Source organism: Corvus hawaiiensis, unplaced genomic scaffold, assembly GCF_020740725.1.
Source record: "Corvus hawaiiensis isolate bCorHaw1 unplaced genomic scaffold, bCorHaw1.pri.cur scaffold_287_ctg1, whole genome shotgun sequence".
Classification (NCBI taxonomy): Eukaryota; Metazoa; Chordata; class Aves; order Passeriformes; family Corvidae; genus Corvus; species Corvus hawaiiensis.
Genome location: NW_025963343.1, coordinates 1 through 17,240, shown reverse-complemented (window position 1 = coordinate 17,240; position 17,240 = coordinate 1). Strand labels below are relative to the sequence as shown.

The 17,240-nt window shown below is 64.8% G+C and overlaps 1 protein-coding gene and 1 long non-coding RNA gene across 2 annotated transcripts; both read left to right on the top strand.

Moving 5' to 3' along the window:
- The first annotated feature begins 254 nt into the window (after positions 1-254).
- Positions 255-15,612, top strand: TDRKH (tudor and KH domain containing). Its single transcript, XM_048293328.1, is given in 14 exon segments — positions 255-340; positions 597-723; positions 3,312-3,418; positions 3,496-3,694; positions 6,741-6,883; positions 6,971-7,466; positions 8,337-8,500; positions 9,658-9,830; positions 9,918-9,982; positions 11,031-11,059; positions 11,061-11,183; positions 13,723-13,791; positions 14,901-15,004; positions 15,142-15,612. Coding segments are annotated over 13 exon segments (1,818 nt in total). The 5' UTR covers positions 255-340; positions 597-602; the 3' UTR covers positions 15,167-15,612.
- LOC125320912 lies at positions 7,587-8,204 on the top strand. The gene is made up of 3 exons (XR_007201346.1): positions 7,587-7,598; positions 7,669-7,864; positions 8,084-8,204. It is a non-coding gene; the product is annotated as an uncharacterized LOC125320912 (long non-coding RNA).
- Positions 15,613-17,240: the final 1,628 nt, after the last annotated feature.

The window sequence follows — 17,240 nt, the reverse complement described above, 5'->3', positions numbered from 1 at the left end:
GTTTGCTCCTCCGCTGCTCGCCGATGATTGGCTGCTTTATTCCCGTTATTTCCCGCCCCTCCTGTGGGAGGCCCGGCGGGGATTGGCCGCTGCTCTGAGGGCGGTGATTGGACAGAACCGGCGCGAGGCTGCGCTTTGATTGGTTGGGAGGGGAGGAGCCGCGCTGTGATTGGTGAAGACCGGAGGGGGCGTGGCCAGCGGCGGCGCGCGGGAGGCGGTGGCGGCACCGGGGCCGCGCCGGGCCCGAACCGGGGCCGGGCCCGAACCGGGACCTTTCGGGACCGAACCGAACCGAACCCAGGCCGGTTCCGGGGCCGGGGGGCAGCCCCGGTACCTGCAGGTACAGCGAAATCACCCGAGGGGCGTGGCGGGGGTGGCTGCGGATGCTCAGCTGCCGCTGCACCGGGCCCGGGGCCTGCACCGGCGGGCGCGGAGCCGAGCCCTCCGTGAGGGTACGGGCGGGGGGAGCCGAGCGGGAGCGGCGGGGGGTGCCCCGGGCTGGAGGTCGCAGAGCGGCCGGGCCGCTCCGGGAGGTGCCGGTGACCGTCCGGTGTGGCCCCGGTAACCCGCCGGTAATCTCCGCCGGTAACCCGCAGCCGGCCATGGCGGGACGCGGCTCCGTGCACAGCCTGAGCAGCCTGCAGAAAACCGCCTTGCTCTTGGGCGTCCCGGCCGCGGCCACCGTGCTGTACATCCTGTACCGGCGCTACCGGGAGAGCAGAGGTGGGTGCGGGGCCCGCACCGGGGCCGGACCCCCGGGAGACCCTCCCGGGAGACCCCTCCGTGAGGAGGGAGGGGCTGTGGGAGTCGCTTTTCCCGGTGGGAATTCCCGGTGGGGAGGGTCCCGCTGGGGCACCCCGGGGACACCCTGGGGACCTTTGGGGACCCCTTTGGGGACAGCTTTGGGGACACCCCGGGGACACCCTGGGACCTTTGGGGACCCCTTGGGGACACCCTGGGGACCTTTGGGGACACCCCGGGAACACCCTGGGGACACCCTTTGGAGACAGCTTTGGGGACACCCTGGGGACACCCCGGGGACAACTTGGGGACACCCTGAGGGCACCCTGGGGACACCCTGGGACAGCTTTGGGGACACCGCGGGGGACACTCTGGGGACCTTTGGGGACCCCTTTGGGGACAACTTGGGGACACCCTGGGGACACCCTGGGGACACCCTGGGGACACTCTGGGGACCTTTGGGGACAGCTTTGGGGACACCCTGGGGACACTCTGGGGACCTTTGGGGACACCCTGGGGGCACCTTGGGGACACCCTGGGGACACTCTGGGGACCTTTGGGGACCCCTTTGGGGACAGCTTTGGGGACACCCTGGGGACACCCTGGGGACCCCTTGGGGACACCCTTTGGGGATGCCCTGGGGACAACTTGGGGACACTTTGGGGACACCCTTTGGGGACAGCTTTGGGGACACCCCGGGGACACTCTGGGGACCTTTGGGGACCCCTTTGGGGACACCCCGGGGATACCCTGGGGACCTTTGGGGACACCCCGGGGACACCCTGGGGACACCCTTTGGGGACGCCCTGGGGACACCCTTTGGGGACACCCCGGGGACACCCTGGGGACAACTTGGGGACACCCTGGGGGCACCTTGGGGGCACTGTTTGGGGACAGCTTTGGGGACAGCCTCGGGACACCCTGGGGACACCCTGGGGACACCTTGGGGACACCCTTTGGGGACGCCCTGGGGACACCCTTTGGGGACACCCCGGGGACACCCTGGGGACACCCTTTGGGGACCCCTTTGGGGACAGCTTTGGGGACAACTTGGGGACACTCTGGGGGCACCTTGGGGACCCCTTTGGGGACACCCTGGGGACACTCTGGGGACCTTTGGGGAGCCCTTTGGGGACAGCTTTGGGGACACCCTGGGGACACCCTGGGGGCACCCTGGGGACACCCTGGGGACCCCTTGGGGACACCCTTTGGGGATGCCCTGGGGACAACTTGGGGACACTTTGGGGACAGCTTTGGGGACACCCCGGGGACACTCTGCGGACCTTTGGGGACACCCTGGGGACAACTTGGGGACACCCTTTGGGGACAGCTTTGGGGACCCCTTTTGGGGACCCCTTTGGGGACATCCTGGGGACACCCGTTGGGGGCACCCCGGGGACACCCTGGGGACACCCTGGGGACAACTTGGGGACACCCCTGGGTCACTCTGGGGACACCTTTGGGGACACCTTGGGGACACCCTGGGGACACTTTGGGGACACCTTGCGGATCCTTTGGGGTCACCCTGGGGACACACCGGGGACACCTTGGGACCCTTTGGGGGCACCTTTGGGACTTTTGGGGACCCTTTGGGGACCATCCATGAGGAGGGGGAAGCTGTTGGAGTCACTTTTCCCCCAGGGAATTCCCTTGTGACCCCCTCGGGGAGCTCCCTGTCCCTCTGTGACCCTTTGGGGACCCGTTGGGGGCACCCAGAGAATTTGGGGGGGTTGTGGGGGTCACTTTTCCCCTCGTGACCCCCTCAGGGAGCTCCCTGTCCCTCTGTGACCCTTTGGGGACACCCTGGGGACCCTTTGGGGACCCTTTGAGAACTTGGGGGTGCTCTGGGGTCACTTTTCCCCCAGGGAATTCCCTTTTGACCCCCTCAGGAAGATCCTTGTCCCTCTGGGACCCTTTGGGGACCCCCAGAGAATTTGGGGGTGCTCTGGGGCTCATTTTCCCCCCGGGAATTCCTTGTGACCCCCTCAGGGAGCTCCCTGTCCCTCTGTGACCCTTTGGGAACCCTCCTGGGGACCCTTTGGGGACCCTTTGAGAATTTGGGGGTGCTCTGGGGGTCACTTTTCCCCCTTGTGACCCCCTCGGGGAGCTCCCTGTCCCTCTGTGACCCTTTGGGGACCCTTTGGGGACCCCCAGAGAATTTGGGGGCCCTTTGGGGGTCACTTTTCCCTCTGGGAATTCCCTTGTGATCCCCTCAGGAAGATCTCTGTCCCTCTGGGACCCTTTGGGGACCCTTTGGGGACCTCCTGGGGACCCTTTGGGGACCCTTTGGGGACCCTTTGAGAACTTGGGGGTGCTCTGGGGCTCATTTTCCCCCCGGGAATTCCCTTGTGACCCCCTCAGGGAGCTCCCTGTCCCTCTGTGACCCTTTGGGGACCCTTTGGGGACCCTTTGAGAACTTGGGGGTGCTCTGGGGCTCATTTTCCCCCCGGGAATTCCCCGTGTCCTGTTTGTAACCCTGCTTTGATGGGGGGGTGGGGAAGGTCCCAACCCCTCCGTGACCCCTGGGGGAGCTTTTGGGGGACCCATCCCCGCCCCCTTGCTCCCCTCAGAGGCTCAGGTGACCTTCGTGGCCGACGAGGGGCTGGAAATCGGGGTGAGGGTTCCCCGCACGGCGCTGAAATCCCTGATCGGCCGCCGAGGAGCCACCATCAACCAGGTGGGCACAGCCCGACACCGGGAACTGGGAGCACTGGGAGCACTGGGAATGCTGGAATCGCCCTTTCCCCCCCCCAGCTGAGGCAGGAGACGGGCGCTCAGATCGACGTGGAGGAAGAGGAGGAGGAGGAGGAAGGGGGGCAGTCGCTGGTGCAGATCTCGGGCTCGCCGGGCCAGGTGTGCCGGGCCAAGGCGGCCGTGCTGCGCATCGTGGCCGACAGCGCGCCCGTGGCCGAGCAGCTGCGCGTGCCCCAGCGTGCCGTGGGCAGGATCATCGGTACGGGCACCCCAAAAAACGGGGGGGAACCCCAAAAAACGGGGGGGACCCCAAAAAACGCGGGGAACCCCAAATCCCAAGGGGAACCCCAAATCCCAGGGTGCAGAGCAGCTGCGCGGTGCCCAACCCTGCCGTGGGCAGGATCATCGGTACGGGCACCCCAAAAAACGGGGGGGAACCCCAAAAAAATGGGGGGGAGCCCCAAAAAACGCGGGGAACCCCAAATCCCAAGGGGAACCCCAAATCCCAGGGTGCAGAGCAGCTGCGCGTGCCCCAGCGTGCCGTGGGCAGGATCATCGGTACGGGCACCCCAAAAAACGGGGGGGAACCCCAAAAAATGGGGGGGAGCCCCAAAAAACGCGGGGAACCCCAAATCCCAAGGGGAACCCCAAATCCCAGGGTGCAGAGCAGCTGCGCGTGCCCCAGCGTGCCGTGGGCAGGATCATCGGTACGGGCACCCCAAAAAACGGGGGGGAACCCCAAAAACGGGGGGGAGCCCCAAAAAACGGGGGGAGCCCCAAAAACTGGCAGGGACCCCAAATCCCAGGGTGCAGAGCAGCTGCGCGTGCCCAACCCTGCCGTGGGCAGGATCATCGGTACGGGCACCCCAAAAAACGGGGGGGAACCCCAAAAAACCGGGGGGGACCCCAAAAAGCGGGGGGAGCTTCTGTACCCCCTAGGAAACCCGAAGGGAACCCCAAATCCTGAGGGGAACCCCAAATCCCAGGGCTTTTCCCACCCCCTTTCCTGCAAATCCCAGAGCCTTTCCCACCCCTTTTCTCCCAAATTCTGGGGGTTTTTCCCACCCCTTTCCCCCCAAATTCCAGAGCTTTTTCCACCCCTTTTCCCCCAAATTCTGAGGAGCCCTTCCACCCCTTTCCCCCAAATTCTGGGGGCTTTTTCCACCCCTTTTCCCCCAAATTCTGGGGCTTTTTCCACCCCTTTTCCCCCAAATCCCAGCGTTTTTCCCACCCCTTTCCCCCCAAATCCCAGCGCTTTTCCCACCCCCTTTCCTGCAAATCCCAGCGCTTTTCCCACCCCTTTCCCCCCAAATTCTGGAGGGCCCTTCCACCCTTTTTCCCCCAAATCCCAGAGGTTTTTCCCACCCCTTTCCCCCAAATTCCAGAGCTTTTCCCACCCCTTTTCTCCCAAATTCTAGGGGGTCCTTCCACCCCTTTCCCCCCAAATCCCAGCGCTTTTCCCACCCCTTTTCCCCCAAATTCTGGGGGTTTTTCCCACCCCTTTCCCCCCAAATCCCAGCGCTTTTCCCACCCCTTTTCCCCCAAATTCTGAGGAGCCCTTCCACCCCTTTCCCCCAAATTCTGGGGGTTTTTCCCACCCCTTTCCCCCAAATCCCAGCGCTTTTTCCACCCCTTTCCCCCCAAATTCTGGGGGGCCCTTCCACCCCTTCCCCCCCCCCCCCAAAATCCCAGAGGTTTTCCCACCCCTTTCCCCCCAAATTCTGGGGGGCCCTTCCACCCTTTTTCCCCCAAATCCCAGAGGTTTTTCCCACCCCTTTCCCCCCAAATTCCAGAGCTTTTTCCACCCCCTTTTCCCAAATTCTAGGGGGTCCTTCCACCCCTTTCCCCCCAAATCCCAGCGCTTTTCCCACCCCTTTTCCCCCAAATTCTGAGGAGCCCTTCCACCCCTTTTCCCCAAATTCTGGGGGTTTTTCCCACCCCTTTCCCCCCAAATTCCAGAGCTTTTTCCACCCCTTTTCCCCAAATTCTGAGGAGCCCTTCCACCCCTTTCCCCCAAATTCTGGGGGCTTTTCCCACCCCTTTCCCCCCAAATTCTGGGGGTTTTTCCCACCCTATTCCCCCCAAATCCCAGCGCTTTTCCCACCCCTTTTCCCTCAAATTCTGGAGGGCCCTTCCACCCTTTTCCCCCCCAAATTCCAGAGCCTTTCCCACCGCTTTTCTCCCAAATTCTGGGGGTTTTTCCCACCCCCTTTCCCCCCAAATCCCAGCGCTTTTCCCACCCCCTTTCCTGCAAATCCCAGCGCTTTTCCCACCCCTTTCCCCCCAAATTCTGGGGGGCCCTTCCACCCTTTTCCCCCCAAATCCCAGCGCTTTTCCCACCCCTTTTCCCCCAAATTCTGAGGAGCCCTTCCACCCCTTTCCCCCAAATTCTGGGGGTTTTTCCCACCCTATTCCCCCCAAATCCCAGCGCTTTTCCCACCCCTTTTCTCCCAAATTCTGGGGGGCCCTTCCACCCCTTCCCCCCCCCCCCCAAAATCCCAGAGGTTTTCCCACCCCTTTCCCCTCAAATTCTGGAGGGCCCTTCCACCCTTTTTCCCCCAAATCCCAGGGCTTTTCCCACCCTTTTTCCCCCAAATCCCAGCGCTTTTCCCACCCCTTTTCCCTCAAATTCTGGAGGGCCCTTCCACCCTTTTCCCCCCCAAATTCCAGAGCCTTTCCCACCGCTTTTCTCCCAAATTCTGGGGGTTTTTCCCACCCCTTTCCCCCCAAATCCCAGCGCTTTTCCCACCCCTTTCCCCCCAAATCCCAGCGCTTTTCCCACCCCCTTTCCTGCAAATCCCAGCGCTTTTCCCACCCCTTTCCCCCCAAATTCTGAGGAGCCCTTCCACCCCTTTCCCCCAAATTCTGGGGGTTTTTCCCACCCTATTCCCCCCAAATCCCAGCGCTTTTCCCACCCCTTTTCCCCAAATCCCAGCGCTTTTCCCACCCCTTTTCCCCCAAATTCTGAGGAGCCCTTCCACCCCTTTCCCCCAAATTCTGGGGGTTTTTCCCACCCTATTCCCCCCAAATCCCAGCGCTTTTCCCACCCCTTTTCCCCAAATCCCAGCGCTTTTCCCACCCCTTTTCTCCCAAATTCTGGGGGGGCCCTTCCACCCTTTCCCCCCCCAACCCCCAGCGCTTTTCCCACCCTTTTCTCCCTATTCCTCGGGGAATTCCTTTCCCCCCCCCCAATCCCAGGGGGGCTTTCCCCCCCCCCCCAAATCCCACCCCACCTTCTCCCAACCCCCCCGACTATTCCCGACTATTCCCAACTATCCCCAACCATCCCCGATATCCCCGGGCAGGCCGCGGCGGCGAGACGGTGCGGGCCATCTGCCGGAGCTCGGGGGCACGCGTGGAGTGCGGTGGCCACGAGCCCGAGGCCGGGCTGGCCCCGCTGCGCGTCATCCGCCTGCTGGGGACGCGCAAAGAGGTGGAGACGGCCAAGGTGAGAGGGAGGAGGAGCGCGGCTTCCCTAGGGGATGCTTCGCACCCTCATCCTCCTCCTCCTCCTCCTCCTCCTCGTGGTTGCCAGAAGCTGATCCTGGAGAAGCTGTCGGAGGACAAAGCGTTCCGCCGGGAGCTGGCCCGGGCGGCGGCCGCTCGGTGCCCGCGGAAGCAACCCCTGGGCAGCCGCCGAGAGCCTCCGGAGCCGCCGCTGCCCCTTGCCGGCCACGGCAGCGCCGAGGGTTGGGAGGAGCTCTGGGATGTGGAGTGGGCACCGGAGGTGAGGCCGGGGAGTGAGGCCGGCTTGCCAGCACCGCTGGGGAGGGAGGAGACCGGGAATGAGGAGGTGAGCACCGGGAATGAGGAGGTGGAGACCGGGAATGTGGAGCTGAGCACCGGGAATGAGGAGCTGGACACCGGGAATGAGGAGGTGAGCACCGGGAATGAGGAGCTGGACACCGGGAATGAGCTGAGCACCGGGAATGAGGAGCTGAGCACCGGGAATGAGGAACTGGACACCGGGAATGAAGAGCTGGACACCGGGAATGAGGAGTCCCGGGAGCTGCCCGTGCCTAAGTTTGAGGGTGAGGGCGGTGTTGGTGGCGTTCCCGGTGGGAATTGAGGGCGGGATGGGTTTCCCGGGATCTGCGGGAGGTGCGGAGGGGTGCTTTGCATCGCACGGTGCTTCCCGTGCCTTTCCCGGAGGGATTTTGGGGGTTCTTTCTATCCTGTGCTTTTCCCGGAGGGATTTTGGGGGGTTCTTTCCATCCTCTGCCTCTCCCGGAGGGATTTTGGGGGGTTCTTTCCATCCCGTGCCTTTCCCAGAGGGATTTTGGGGTTTCTCTCCATCCTGTGCCTCTCCTGGAGGGATTTTGGGGGGTTCTTTCCATCCTGTGCCTCTCCCGGAGGGATTTTGGGGAGGATTTGGGGGAGATTTTGGGGTTTCTCTCCATCCTGTGCCTCTCCCGGAGGGATTTGGGGGGTTCTTTCTATCCATCCAGTGCCTTTCCCAGAGGGATTTTGGGGAGGATTTGGGGGGGATTTTGGGGTTTCTTTCCATCCTGTGCCTTTCCCGGAGGGATTTTGGGGTGTTTCCTTCTCTCCTGTGCCTCTCCTGGAGGGATTTTGGGGGGTCCCTTCTCTCCTGTGCCTTTCCCAGAGGGATTTTGGGGGTTCTTTCTATCCTGTGCCTCTCCTGGAGAGATTTTGGGGGGGGATTTTGTGGGATTCCCTCCATCCTGTGCCTCTCCCAGCGGGATTTGGGGAGGATTTGGGGAGGATTTGGGGGTTTCCCTCTCTCCCATGCCTCTCCCAGCAGGATTTTGGGGTGGATTTTAGGGAGGATTTGGGGGTTTTCCTTTCTCCCATGCCTCTCCCAGAAGGATTTTGGGGTTTCCCTCCATCCCACGCCTCTCCCAGCCACATTTTGGGGGGATTTGACGGCATTCCCGCAGTGCCCAGCCCGGATTTCAGCTTCTCTGCGGACGAGCACCTGGACGTTTACGTGTCGGCCGCCGAGAGCCCCGGGCACTTCTGGATCCAGATCCTGGGCAGCCGCAGCCTGCAGCTCGACAAGCTCACGGCCGAGATGGGCCACTTCTACCAGAGCAGCCCCGCCGTGAGTCCCCTCTGGGGCACCTCAGTGTCACCTCTGGGTCCTCTCTGTCCCCTCAGTGTCCCCTCAGTGTCACCTCTGTCCTCTCTGGGTCCCCTCTGTCTCCTCAGTGTCCCCTCAGTGTCCCCTCTGTGTCCCCTCAGTCCCCTCTGTGTCCCCTCTGTCCCCTCTGTGTCCCCTCTGTGTCCCCTCAGTGTCCTCTCAGTGTCCCCTTAGTGTCACCTCTGTGCCCCCTCAGTGTCACCTCTGTGTCCTCTCAGTGTCCCCCTCAGTCCCCTCTGGGTCCCCTCTGTCCCCTCTGTGTCCCCTCAGTGTCCTCTCAGTGTCCCCTCAGTGTCCCCATCCCGTGTCCCCTCTGTCCCTGTGTCCCCCCATCCCCCCTGACTGTCCCCGTGTCCTCTGTGTCCCCTCTGTCCCCTCTGGGTCACCTCAGTGTCACCTCTGTGTCCCCTCAGTCCCCTCACTGTGTCCCCATCCCGTGTCCCCTCTGTCCCCGTGTCCCCCGTCCCCTGACTGTCCCCGTGTCCCCTCTGTCCCCTCAGCGTCACCTCTGTCCCTTCAGTGTCCCCTCAGTGTCCCCTCAGTCCCCTCAGTGTCCCCTCTGTGTCCCCATCCCGTGTCCCCTCTGTCCCCGTGTCCCCCCATCCCCCCTGACTGTCCCAGTGTTCTCTGTGTCCCCTCAGTGTCACCTCTGTGTCCCCTCAGTCCCCTCTGGGTCCCCTCAGTGTCCCCCCCATATCCCTCAGTGTGTCCCCCATCCCCTGTCCCCCCTGACTGTCCCCATATCCCCATCCCGTGTCCCCCCTCTGTCCCAGCACTGTCCCCTGTGTCCCCTGTCCCCCCTGACTGTCGCCTTGTCCCTGTGTCCCCTCTGTCCCTGTGTCCCCCCATGCCCCCTGACTGTCCCTGTGTCCCCATCCCGTGTCCCCTCTGTCCCCCTGTCCCCCCCATCCCCCCGACTGTCCCCTTGTCCCCATCCCGTGTCCCCCCATCCCCCCGACTGTCCCCTTGTCCCCATCCCGTGTCCCCCCATCCCCCTGACTGTCCCCCCCGTCCCCCCGACTCTCCCCTTGTCCCCATCCCGTGTCCCCCCCACCCCCCTGACTGTCCCCTTGTCCCCTCTGTCCCCCCCACGCCCCTGACCGTCCCTCTGTCCCCAGCTCCCTCCGCCGTCCGTCCATCCCGGGGACATCGTGGCCGCTCCGTACCTGGACGACGGCGAGTGGTACCGGGCGCGCGTGCTGGGCCCGCTGGCCAACGGCCACCTGGACCTCTACTACGTGGACTTCGGCGACAACGGCGAGGCCCCGCCGGAAGCTCTGCGAGCCCTCAGGTGGGCCACGGACGGGGCGAGCTCCCGGGCCGGCGGCCCCCGCCGTGCCCCGGCCACCGGCCACCGGCCCCTCCCGTGTCCTTGCAGGAGCGACTTCCTGAGCCTGCCCTTCCAGGCCATCGAGTGCAGCCTGGCCGGGATCGTCCCCAACGGTGAGCGCGGCGGGCACGGCCGGGACGCGGCCCCGGTGCCACCGGTGCCACCAGCCCAGTGCCACCGGCCCCCGGTGCCACCGGTGCCATCACCCCCAGTGCCACCAGCCCAGTGCCACCGGCCCCCAGCGCCACCAGCCCAGTGCCACCGGGCCCCGGTGCCGCCACCTCCCAGTGCCACCAACCCCCGGTGCCACCGGTGCCATCACCCCCCGTGCCAGTGCCACCAGCCCAGTGCCACCGGCCCCCGGTGCAGCCACCCCCCAGTGCCACCAACCCCCAGTGCCACCAGCCCAGTGCCACTGGCCCCGGTGCCACCACCTCCCAGTGCCACCGACCCCCGGTGCCACCGGTGCCATCACCCCCCCTTGCCACCAACCCCCCAGTGCCACCAGCCCAGTGCCACCGCCCCCGGTGCAGCCACCCCCCAGTGCCACCAACCCCCAGTGCCACCAGCCCAGTGCCACCAGTGCCACCACCTCCCAGTGCCACCGGCCCCCGGTGCCTCCCAGTGCCACCGCCCCTGGTGCCACCACCCCCCGGTGCTCCCAGTGCCACCACCAGCCCCTGGTGCCCCCATCCCCCAGTGCCACTGTCCCCCGGTGCTGCCACCTCCCAGTGCCACCGCCTCCCGGTGCCCCCGGTGCCACCACCGCCCGGTGCCACCACCCCCCGGTGCTCCCGGTGCCACCACCAGCCCCTGGTGCCGCCACCTCCCAGTGCCACTGCCTGCTGGTGCAGCCACCTCCCAATGCCCCCGGTGCCACCACCGCCCGGTGCAGCCACCCTCCGGTGCCACCACCTCCCAGTGCCACCACCCCCTGGTGCCCCCATCCCCCGGTGCCACTGTCCCCCGGTGCCCCCAGTGCCACACTGGCCCCTGGTGCCACCACCTTCCAGTGCCACCACCCCCTGGTGCCCCCAGTGCCACCAACCCCCGGTGCCCCCACTGGCCCCCGATGCCATCACCTCCCAGTGCCACCAGTGCCACCACCTCCCAGTGCCACCAGCCCCCGGTGCCACCAGTCCCCGGTGCCCCCGTCCCGCAGCGGCGCGTGGGACGAGGCGGCTCTGGAGGCGTTTTGAGCGCCTCACGCACTGTGCCCGCTGGACGCCGCTGCTCGCCCGCATCTCCAGTTACTCCCAGTCCGGCCTCTGCCCCCGGCCCAGTGTCCGGCTCTTCACCGAGCTCCACGGGCAGGTGGGTCCCCGGTGCCCCGTTCCCGGTGTTCCCCGGCCCCATTCCCAGTATCCCCATTCCCAGTATCCCCCATTCCTGGTGTCTCCATTCCCGGTGTCCCCATTCCCAGTGTCCCATTCCCAGTATCCCCATTCCCAGTATCCCCCATTCCTGGTGTCTCCATTCCCGGTGTCCCCATTCCCAGTGTCCCATTCCCAGTATCCCCATTCCCAGTATCCCCCATTCCTGGTGTCTCCATTCCCGGTGTCCCCCATTCCCAGTATCCTCCATTCCCAGTATCCCCCATTCCCTGGTGTCTCCATTCCCGGTGTCCCCCATTCCCAGTATCCTCCATTCCCAGTATCCCATCCTGGTCCATTCCATTCCCCAGTATCCCCCATTCCCAGTATCCCCATTCCCAGTGTCCCCATTCCCAGTATCCCCCATTCCTGGTGTCCCCATTCCCAGTATCCCCATTCCCAGTATCTCCCCTTCCCGGTGTCCCCATTCCCAGTGCCCCCATTCCCAGTATCCCCCATTCCCAGTGACCCCATTCCCAGTGTCCCCGGTGTCCCCATCCCCCACTCCAGTGCCCCCCATTCCCGGTGTCCCCATTTGCAATATCCCCCATTCCCAGTATCCCCCATTCCCGGTGTCCATTCCCAGTATCCCCCATTCCCAGTATCTCCCATTCCCAGTATCCCCCATTCCCGGTGTCCCCCATTCCCAGTATCTCCCATTCCCAGTATCCCCATTCCCGGTATCCCCATTCCCAGTGTCCCCATTCCCAGTATCCCCCATTCCCAGTATCCCCCATTCCCGGTATCTCCCATTCCAGTATCCCCCATTCCCGGTGTCCCCCATTCCCAGTATCCCCCATTCCCGGTGTCCCCATTCCCGGTGTCCCCATTCCCAGTGTCCCCATTCCCAGTATCCCCCATTCCCGGTGTCCCCATTCCCAGTGCCCCCATTCCCAGTATCTCCCATTCCCAGTATCCCCATTCCCAGTGTCCCCGTTCCCGGTGTCCCCGTTCCCAGTATCCCCATTCCCAGTGTCCCCATTCCAGTGTCCCCATTCCCAGTATCCCCATTCCAGTATCCCCATTCCCAGTATCCCCATTCCCGGTGTCCCCCATTCCAGTATCCCCCATTCCAGTATCCCCATTCCCAGTATCCCCATTCCGGTGTCCATTCCCAGTATCCTCCATTCCCAGTATCCCCCATTCCCAGTGTCCCCATTCCCAGTATCCCCATTCCAGTGTCCCCATTCCCGGTGTCCCCATTCCCAGTATCCTCCATTCCCAGTATCCCCATTCCCAGTATCCCCCATTCCCAGTATCCCCCATTCCCAGTGTCCCATTCCCAGTTATCTCCCATTCCCAGTGTCCCCATTCCCAGTATCCTCCATTCCCAGTATCCCCATTCCCAGTATCCCCCATTCCCAGTATCCCCCATTCCCAGTGTCCCCATTCCCAGTATCTCCCATTCCAGTATCCCCATTCCAGTATCCCCCGTTCCTGGTGTCCCCATTCCCAGTGTCCCCATTCCCAGTATCCTCCATTCCCAGTATCCCCCATTCCCAGTATCCCTATTCCCAGTATCCCCATTCCCAGTATCCTCCATTCCCAGTATCCCCCATTCCCAGTATCCCCCATTCCAGTATCCCCATTCCCAGTATCCCCATTCCCGGTGTCCCCCATTCCCAGTATCCCCCATTCCCAGTATCCCCATTCCAGTATCCCCCATTCCCGGTGTCCATTCCCAGTATCCTCCATTCCCAGTATCCCCCATTCCCAGTGTCCCCATTCCAGTATCCCATTCCCAGTGTCCCCATTCCCGGTGTCCCCATTCCCAGTATCCTCCATTCCCAGTATCCCCATTCCCAGTATCCCCCATTCCCAGTATCCCCCATTCCCAGTGTCCCCATTCCCAGTTATCTCCCATTCCAGTGTCCCCATTCCCAGTATCCTCCATTCCAGTATCCCCATTCCCAGTATCCCCCATTCCCAGTATCCCCCATTCCAGTGTCCCCATTCCCAGTATCTCCCATTCCCAGTATCTCCCATTCCCAGTGTCCCCATTCCCAGTATCTCCCATTCCCAGTATCTCCCATTCCCAGTATCCCCATTCCCAGTATCCCCCGTTCCTGGTGTCCCCATTCCCAGTGTCCCCATTCCCAGTATCCTCCATTCCCAGTATCCCCCATTCCCAGTATCCCTATTCCCAGTATCCCCATTCCCAGTATCTCCCATTCCCAGTATCCTCCATTCCCAGTATCTCCCATTCCAGTATCCCCCATTCCCAGTATCCCCCATTCCCGGTGTCCATTCCCAGTATCCTCCATTCCCAGTATCCCCATTCCCAGTATCTCCATTCCCAGTATCCCCATTCCCAGTATCCCCCATTCCCGGTGTCCATTCCCAGTATCCTCCATTCCCAGTATCCCCATTCCCAGTATCCCCCCATTCCCAGTATCCTCCATTCCCAGTATCCCCATTCCCAGTATCCCCCATTCCCAGTATCCCCATTCCCAGTGTCCCCATTCCCGGTGTCCCCGCAGACCCTGGACGTTGGAGCAGAGTTGGTGCGTTTGGGCTACGCCGTGCCCGGGCCCCCCGAGGAGCCCCCGGTGAGCTGCTCCCCGGCCCCGGTGCCCCGGTGCCACCCTCCCGTGCCCTGTCCCAGTGTCCCGGTGCCACCCTCCTGTGCCATGGCCCTGTTCCGGTATCCCCAGTGTCCCAGTGCCACCCTCCTGGGCTGTGGCCCTGTCCCAGTGTCCCCAGTGTCCCAGTGCCACCCTCCTGGGCTGTGGCCCTGTCCCAGTGTCCCCAGTGTCCCCAGTGCCACCCTCCTGGGCCCTGTCCCGATATCCCGGTGCCACCCTCCCAGGCCCTGTCCCAGTGTCCCCAGTGTCCCAGTGCCACCCTCCCGTGCCACGGCCCTGTTCCGGTATCCCCAGAGTCCCGGTGCCACCCTCTCAGGCCCTGTCCCGGTGCCCCGGTGCCACCCTCCCGTGCCCTGTCCCAGTGTCCCAATGCCACCCTCCCCTGCCATGGCCCTGTCCCGGTGTCCCCAGTGTCCCAGTGCCACCCTCCCGTGCCCTGTCCCAGTGTCCCAGTGCCACCCTCCCCTGCCATGGCCCTGTCCCGGTGTCCCCAGAGTCCCAGTGCCACCCTCCCGTGCCATGCCCCCATCCTGGTGCCCCAGTGCCCCAGTGCCACCCTCCCAGGCCCTGTCCCAGTGTCCCCAGTGCCCCAGTGCCACCCTCCCAGGCCGTGGCCCTGTCCCAGTGTCCCCAGTGCCCCAGTGCCACCCTCCCAGGCTGTGGCCCTGTCCCAGTGTCCCCAGTGTCCCCAGTGCCACTCTCCTGGGCCCTGTCCCGGTATCCCGGTGCCACCCTCCCAGGCCCTGTCCCAGTGTCCCCAGTGTCCCGGTGTCCCCAGTGTCCCAGTGCCACCCTCCTGGGCTGTGCCCCGGTGTCCCGGTGTCCCAGTGCCACCCTCCCGTGCCATGGTCCTGTCCCGGTGTCCTGGTGCCACCCTCCCAGGCCCTGTCCTGGTGTCCCGGTGCCCCGGTATCCCCAGTGCCACCCTCCCGTGCCACGGCCCTGTCCTGGTGTCCCGGTGCCACCCTCCCGGCCCTGTCCCGATATCCCCGGTGTCCCGGTGCCACCCTCCCGTGCCATGTCCTCGCTGTCCCGGTATCCCCGGGAGGGCTCATCCCGCTTTTCCCGGTCAGGAGAACCTCGGCTGTGCCTCCATCCAGGAGCCCGGGACCCCGCAGAGCCCCGGGGACACCCCCGGGGACACCCCCGGGACCCCCGCCCCGCCTCAGCCTGCCCGGTGAGCCCGGGATCTCCCGGTGACACCGCTCCCGGTGACGCCGTTCCCGGTGATGAGCCCGGGATCTCCCGGTGACGCCGTTCCCGGTGACAGCCGCTGGCACCGTTCCCTGACCCGTCCCCCGTTCCCTCCCGCAGATGCCACCGCTCCGGTGCCCGGTGACGCCGCCCTCACGGTCACCTGAAGCTGCCCGTGCCCGGTGCCACCGTCACGGTAACCGGGAGCTGCTCCCGGTGCCAAGCGTCACGGGGAACCCCGAGAAGCTCCCGGTGACCGCGGTGACGCCGTGCAGGTGACCGGGAGCTGCTCCCGGTGCCACCCTTGAGGGTGAGCCGGCTGTCAGCCGCTCCCGGTGATCCCGGTGACACGGAGCAGCTCCCGGTGCCGCCGTCGTCACCACCACCACGTGCAATCCCCTTCTCCGGAGACCTCCGGGAGGCCGCACCGACAAATCTCCGCTTGTGCCTCTTGTCGGGACACCACACGCCGGGCCCGAGAACCGGCGGTGCCCCTTCCGTTTACCGGGAGTTCCCGGTTCCCTGGCCTTGTTTTGTCGTTCCGTTGCACTATTTGTGGTTCTCAGTTCATAAAGTTCAAGGTTTCTCAGCGCTCCGTCTCCGCCACGGCGACTCCCGGCGGGAACCGGGCGCAGGCGCGCCGCGGGCAGCCCCCGGTGGGGTCCTTACGCGCCGCCGGCCGTCCCGGTGCGCGCGTTCCGCGCAGGCGCTCGCAGGGGCAGCCCGGCGTGGGCTCTGCGCAGGCGCCGTGCGGGCAGCGCGGGGTCCTCGAGCGCCGTGAGGGGAGCGGGGCCGCCATGTTGGCCCCGGGAGCGGCGGGACGGGTGCTGAGCCGGGCCCTGAGCCTGAGCCACGGTCTGGTGAGGGCGGCGGCAGCCGGGGGGACCGGGGAGACCGGCGGGGAGGGCTGAGGGGCGCCGGGGGGTCGGGAACGGGCGGCGGGAGGGGCGTGAGCCGGGTGAGGGCGGAGAGGCCCCGGGGATGGAACGGGGGGGGCGGGGGTTGGGCCGGGGGGCGGTACCGGGAGGCGGCGGGACGGGGACGGGGCCGGAGTGGGAGCCGGGCTCATAACCCCCCCCAATGGAGCCCTGTAGAGCCCGTAAGGGTCCGTTAGAGCCCCCGGAGCCTGTAGGGCCCCGTGAGCCCCCGTTATAGCCCCTCACACCCCATAGGGCCCCGTGAGCCCCCGTTATAGCCCCTCACACCCCATCGCCCCCGGACCCTATAAACCCCCCGTTATAGCCCCTCACACCCCATAGCACCCGGACCCTATAAACCCCCCGTTATAGCCCCTCACACCCCATAGCACCCGGACCCTATAAACCCCCCGTTATAGCCCCTCACACCCCATAGCACCCGGACCCTATAAACCCCCCGTTATAGCCCCTCACACCCCATAACTCCCGGACCCTATAAACCCCCCGTTATAGCCCCTCACACCCCATAACTCCCGGACCCTATAAACCCCCCGTTATAGCCCCTCACACCCCATAGCACCCGGACCCCTATAAACCCCCCGTTATAGCCCCTCACACCCCATAGCACCCGGACCCTATAAACCCCCCCGTTATAGCCCCTCACACCCCATAACTCCCGGACCCTATAGCCCCCCGTTATAGCCCCTCACACCCCATAACTCCCGGACCCTATAGCCCCCCGTTATAGCCCCTCACACCCCATAGCCCCCGGACCCTATAAACCCCCCGTTATAGCCCCTCACACCCCATAGGGCCCCGTGAGCCCCCGTTATAGCCCCTCACACCCCATCGCCCCCGGACCCTATAAACCCCCCGTTATAGCCCCTCACACCCCATAACTCCCGGACCCTATAGCCCCCCGTTATAGCCCCTCACACCCCATAACTCCCGGACCCTATAGCCCCCCGTTATAGCCCCTCACACCCCATAGCACCCGGACCCTATAGGGCCCCGTTATAGCCCCTCACACCCCATAACTCCCGGACCCTATAGCCCCCCGTTATAGCCCCCTCACACCCCATAGCACCCGGACCCTATAAACCCCCCGTTATAGCCCCCTCACACCCCATAACTCCCGGACCCTATAGCCCCCCGTTATAGCCCCTCACACCCCATAGCACCCGGACCCTATAAACCCCCCGTTATAGCCCCTCACACCCCATAACTCCCGGACCCTATAAACCCCCCCGTTATAGCCCCTCACACCCCCATAGCACCCGGACCCTATAAACCCCCCGTTAT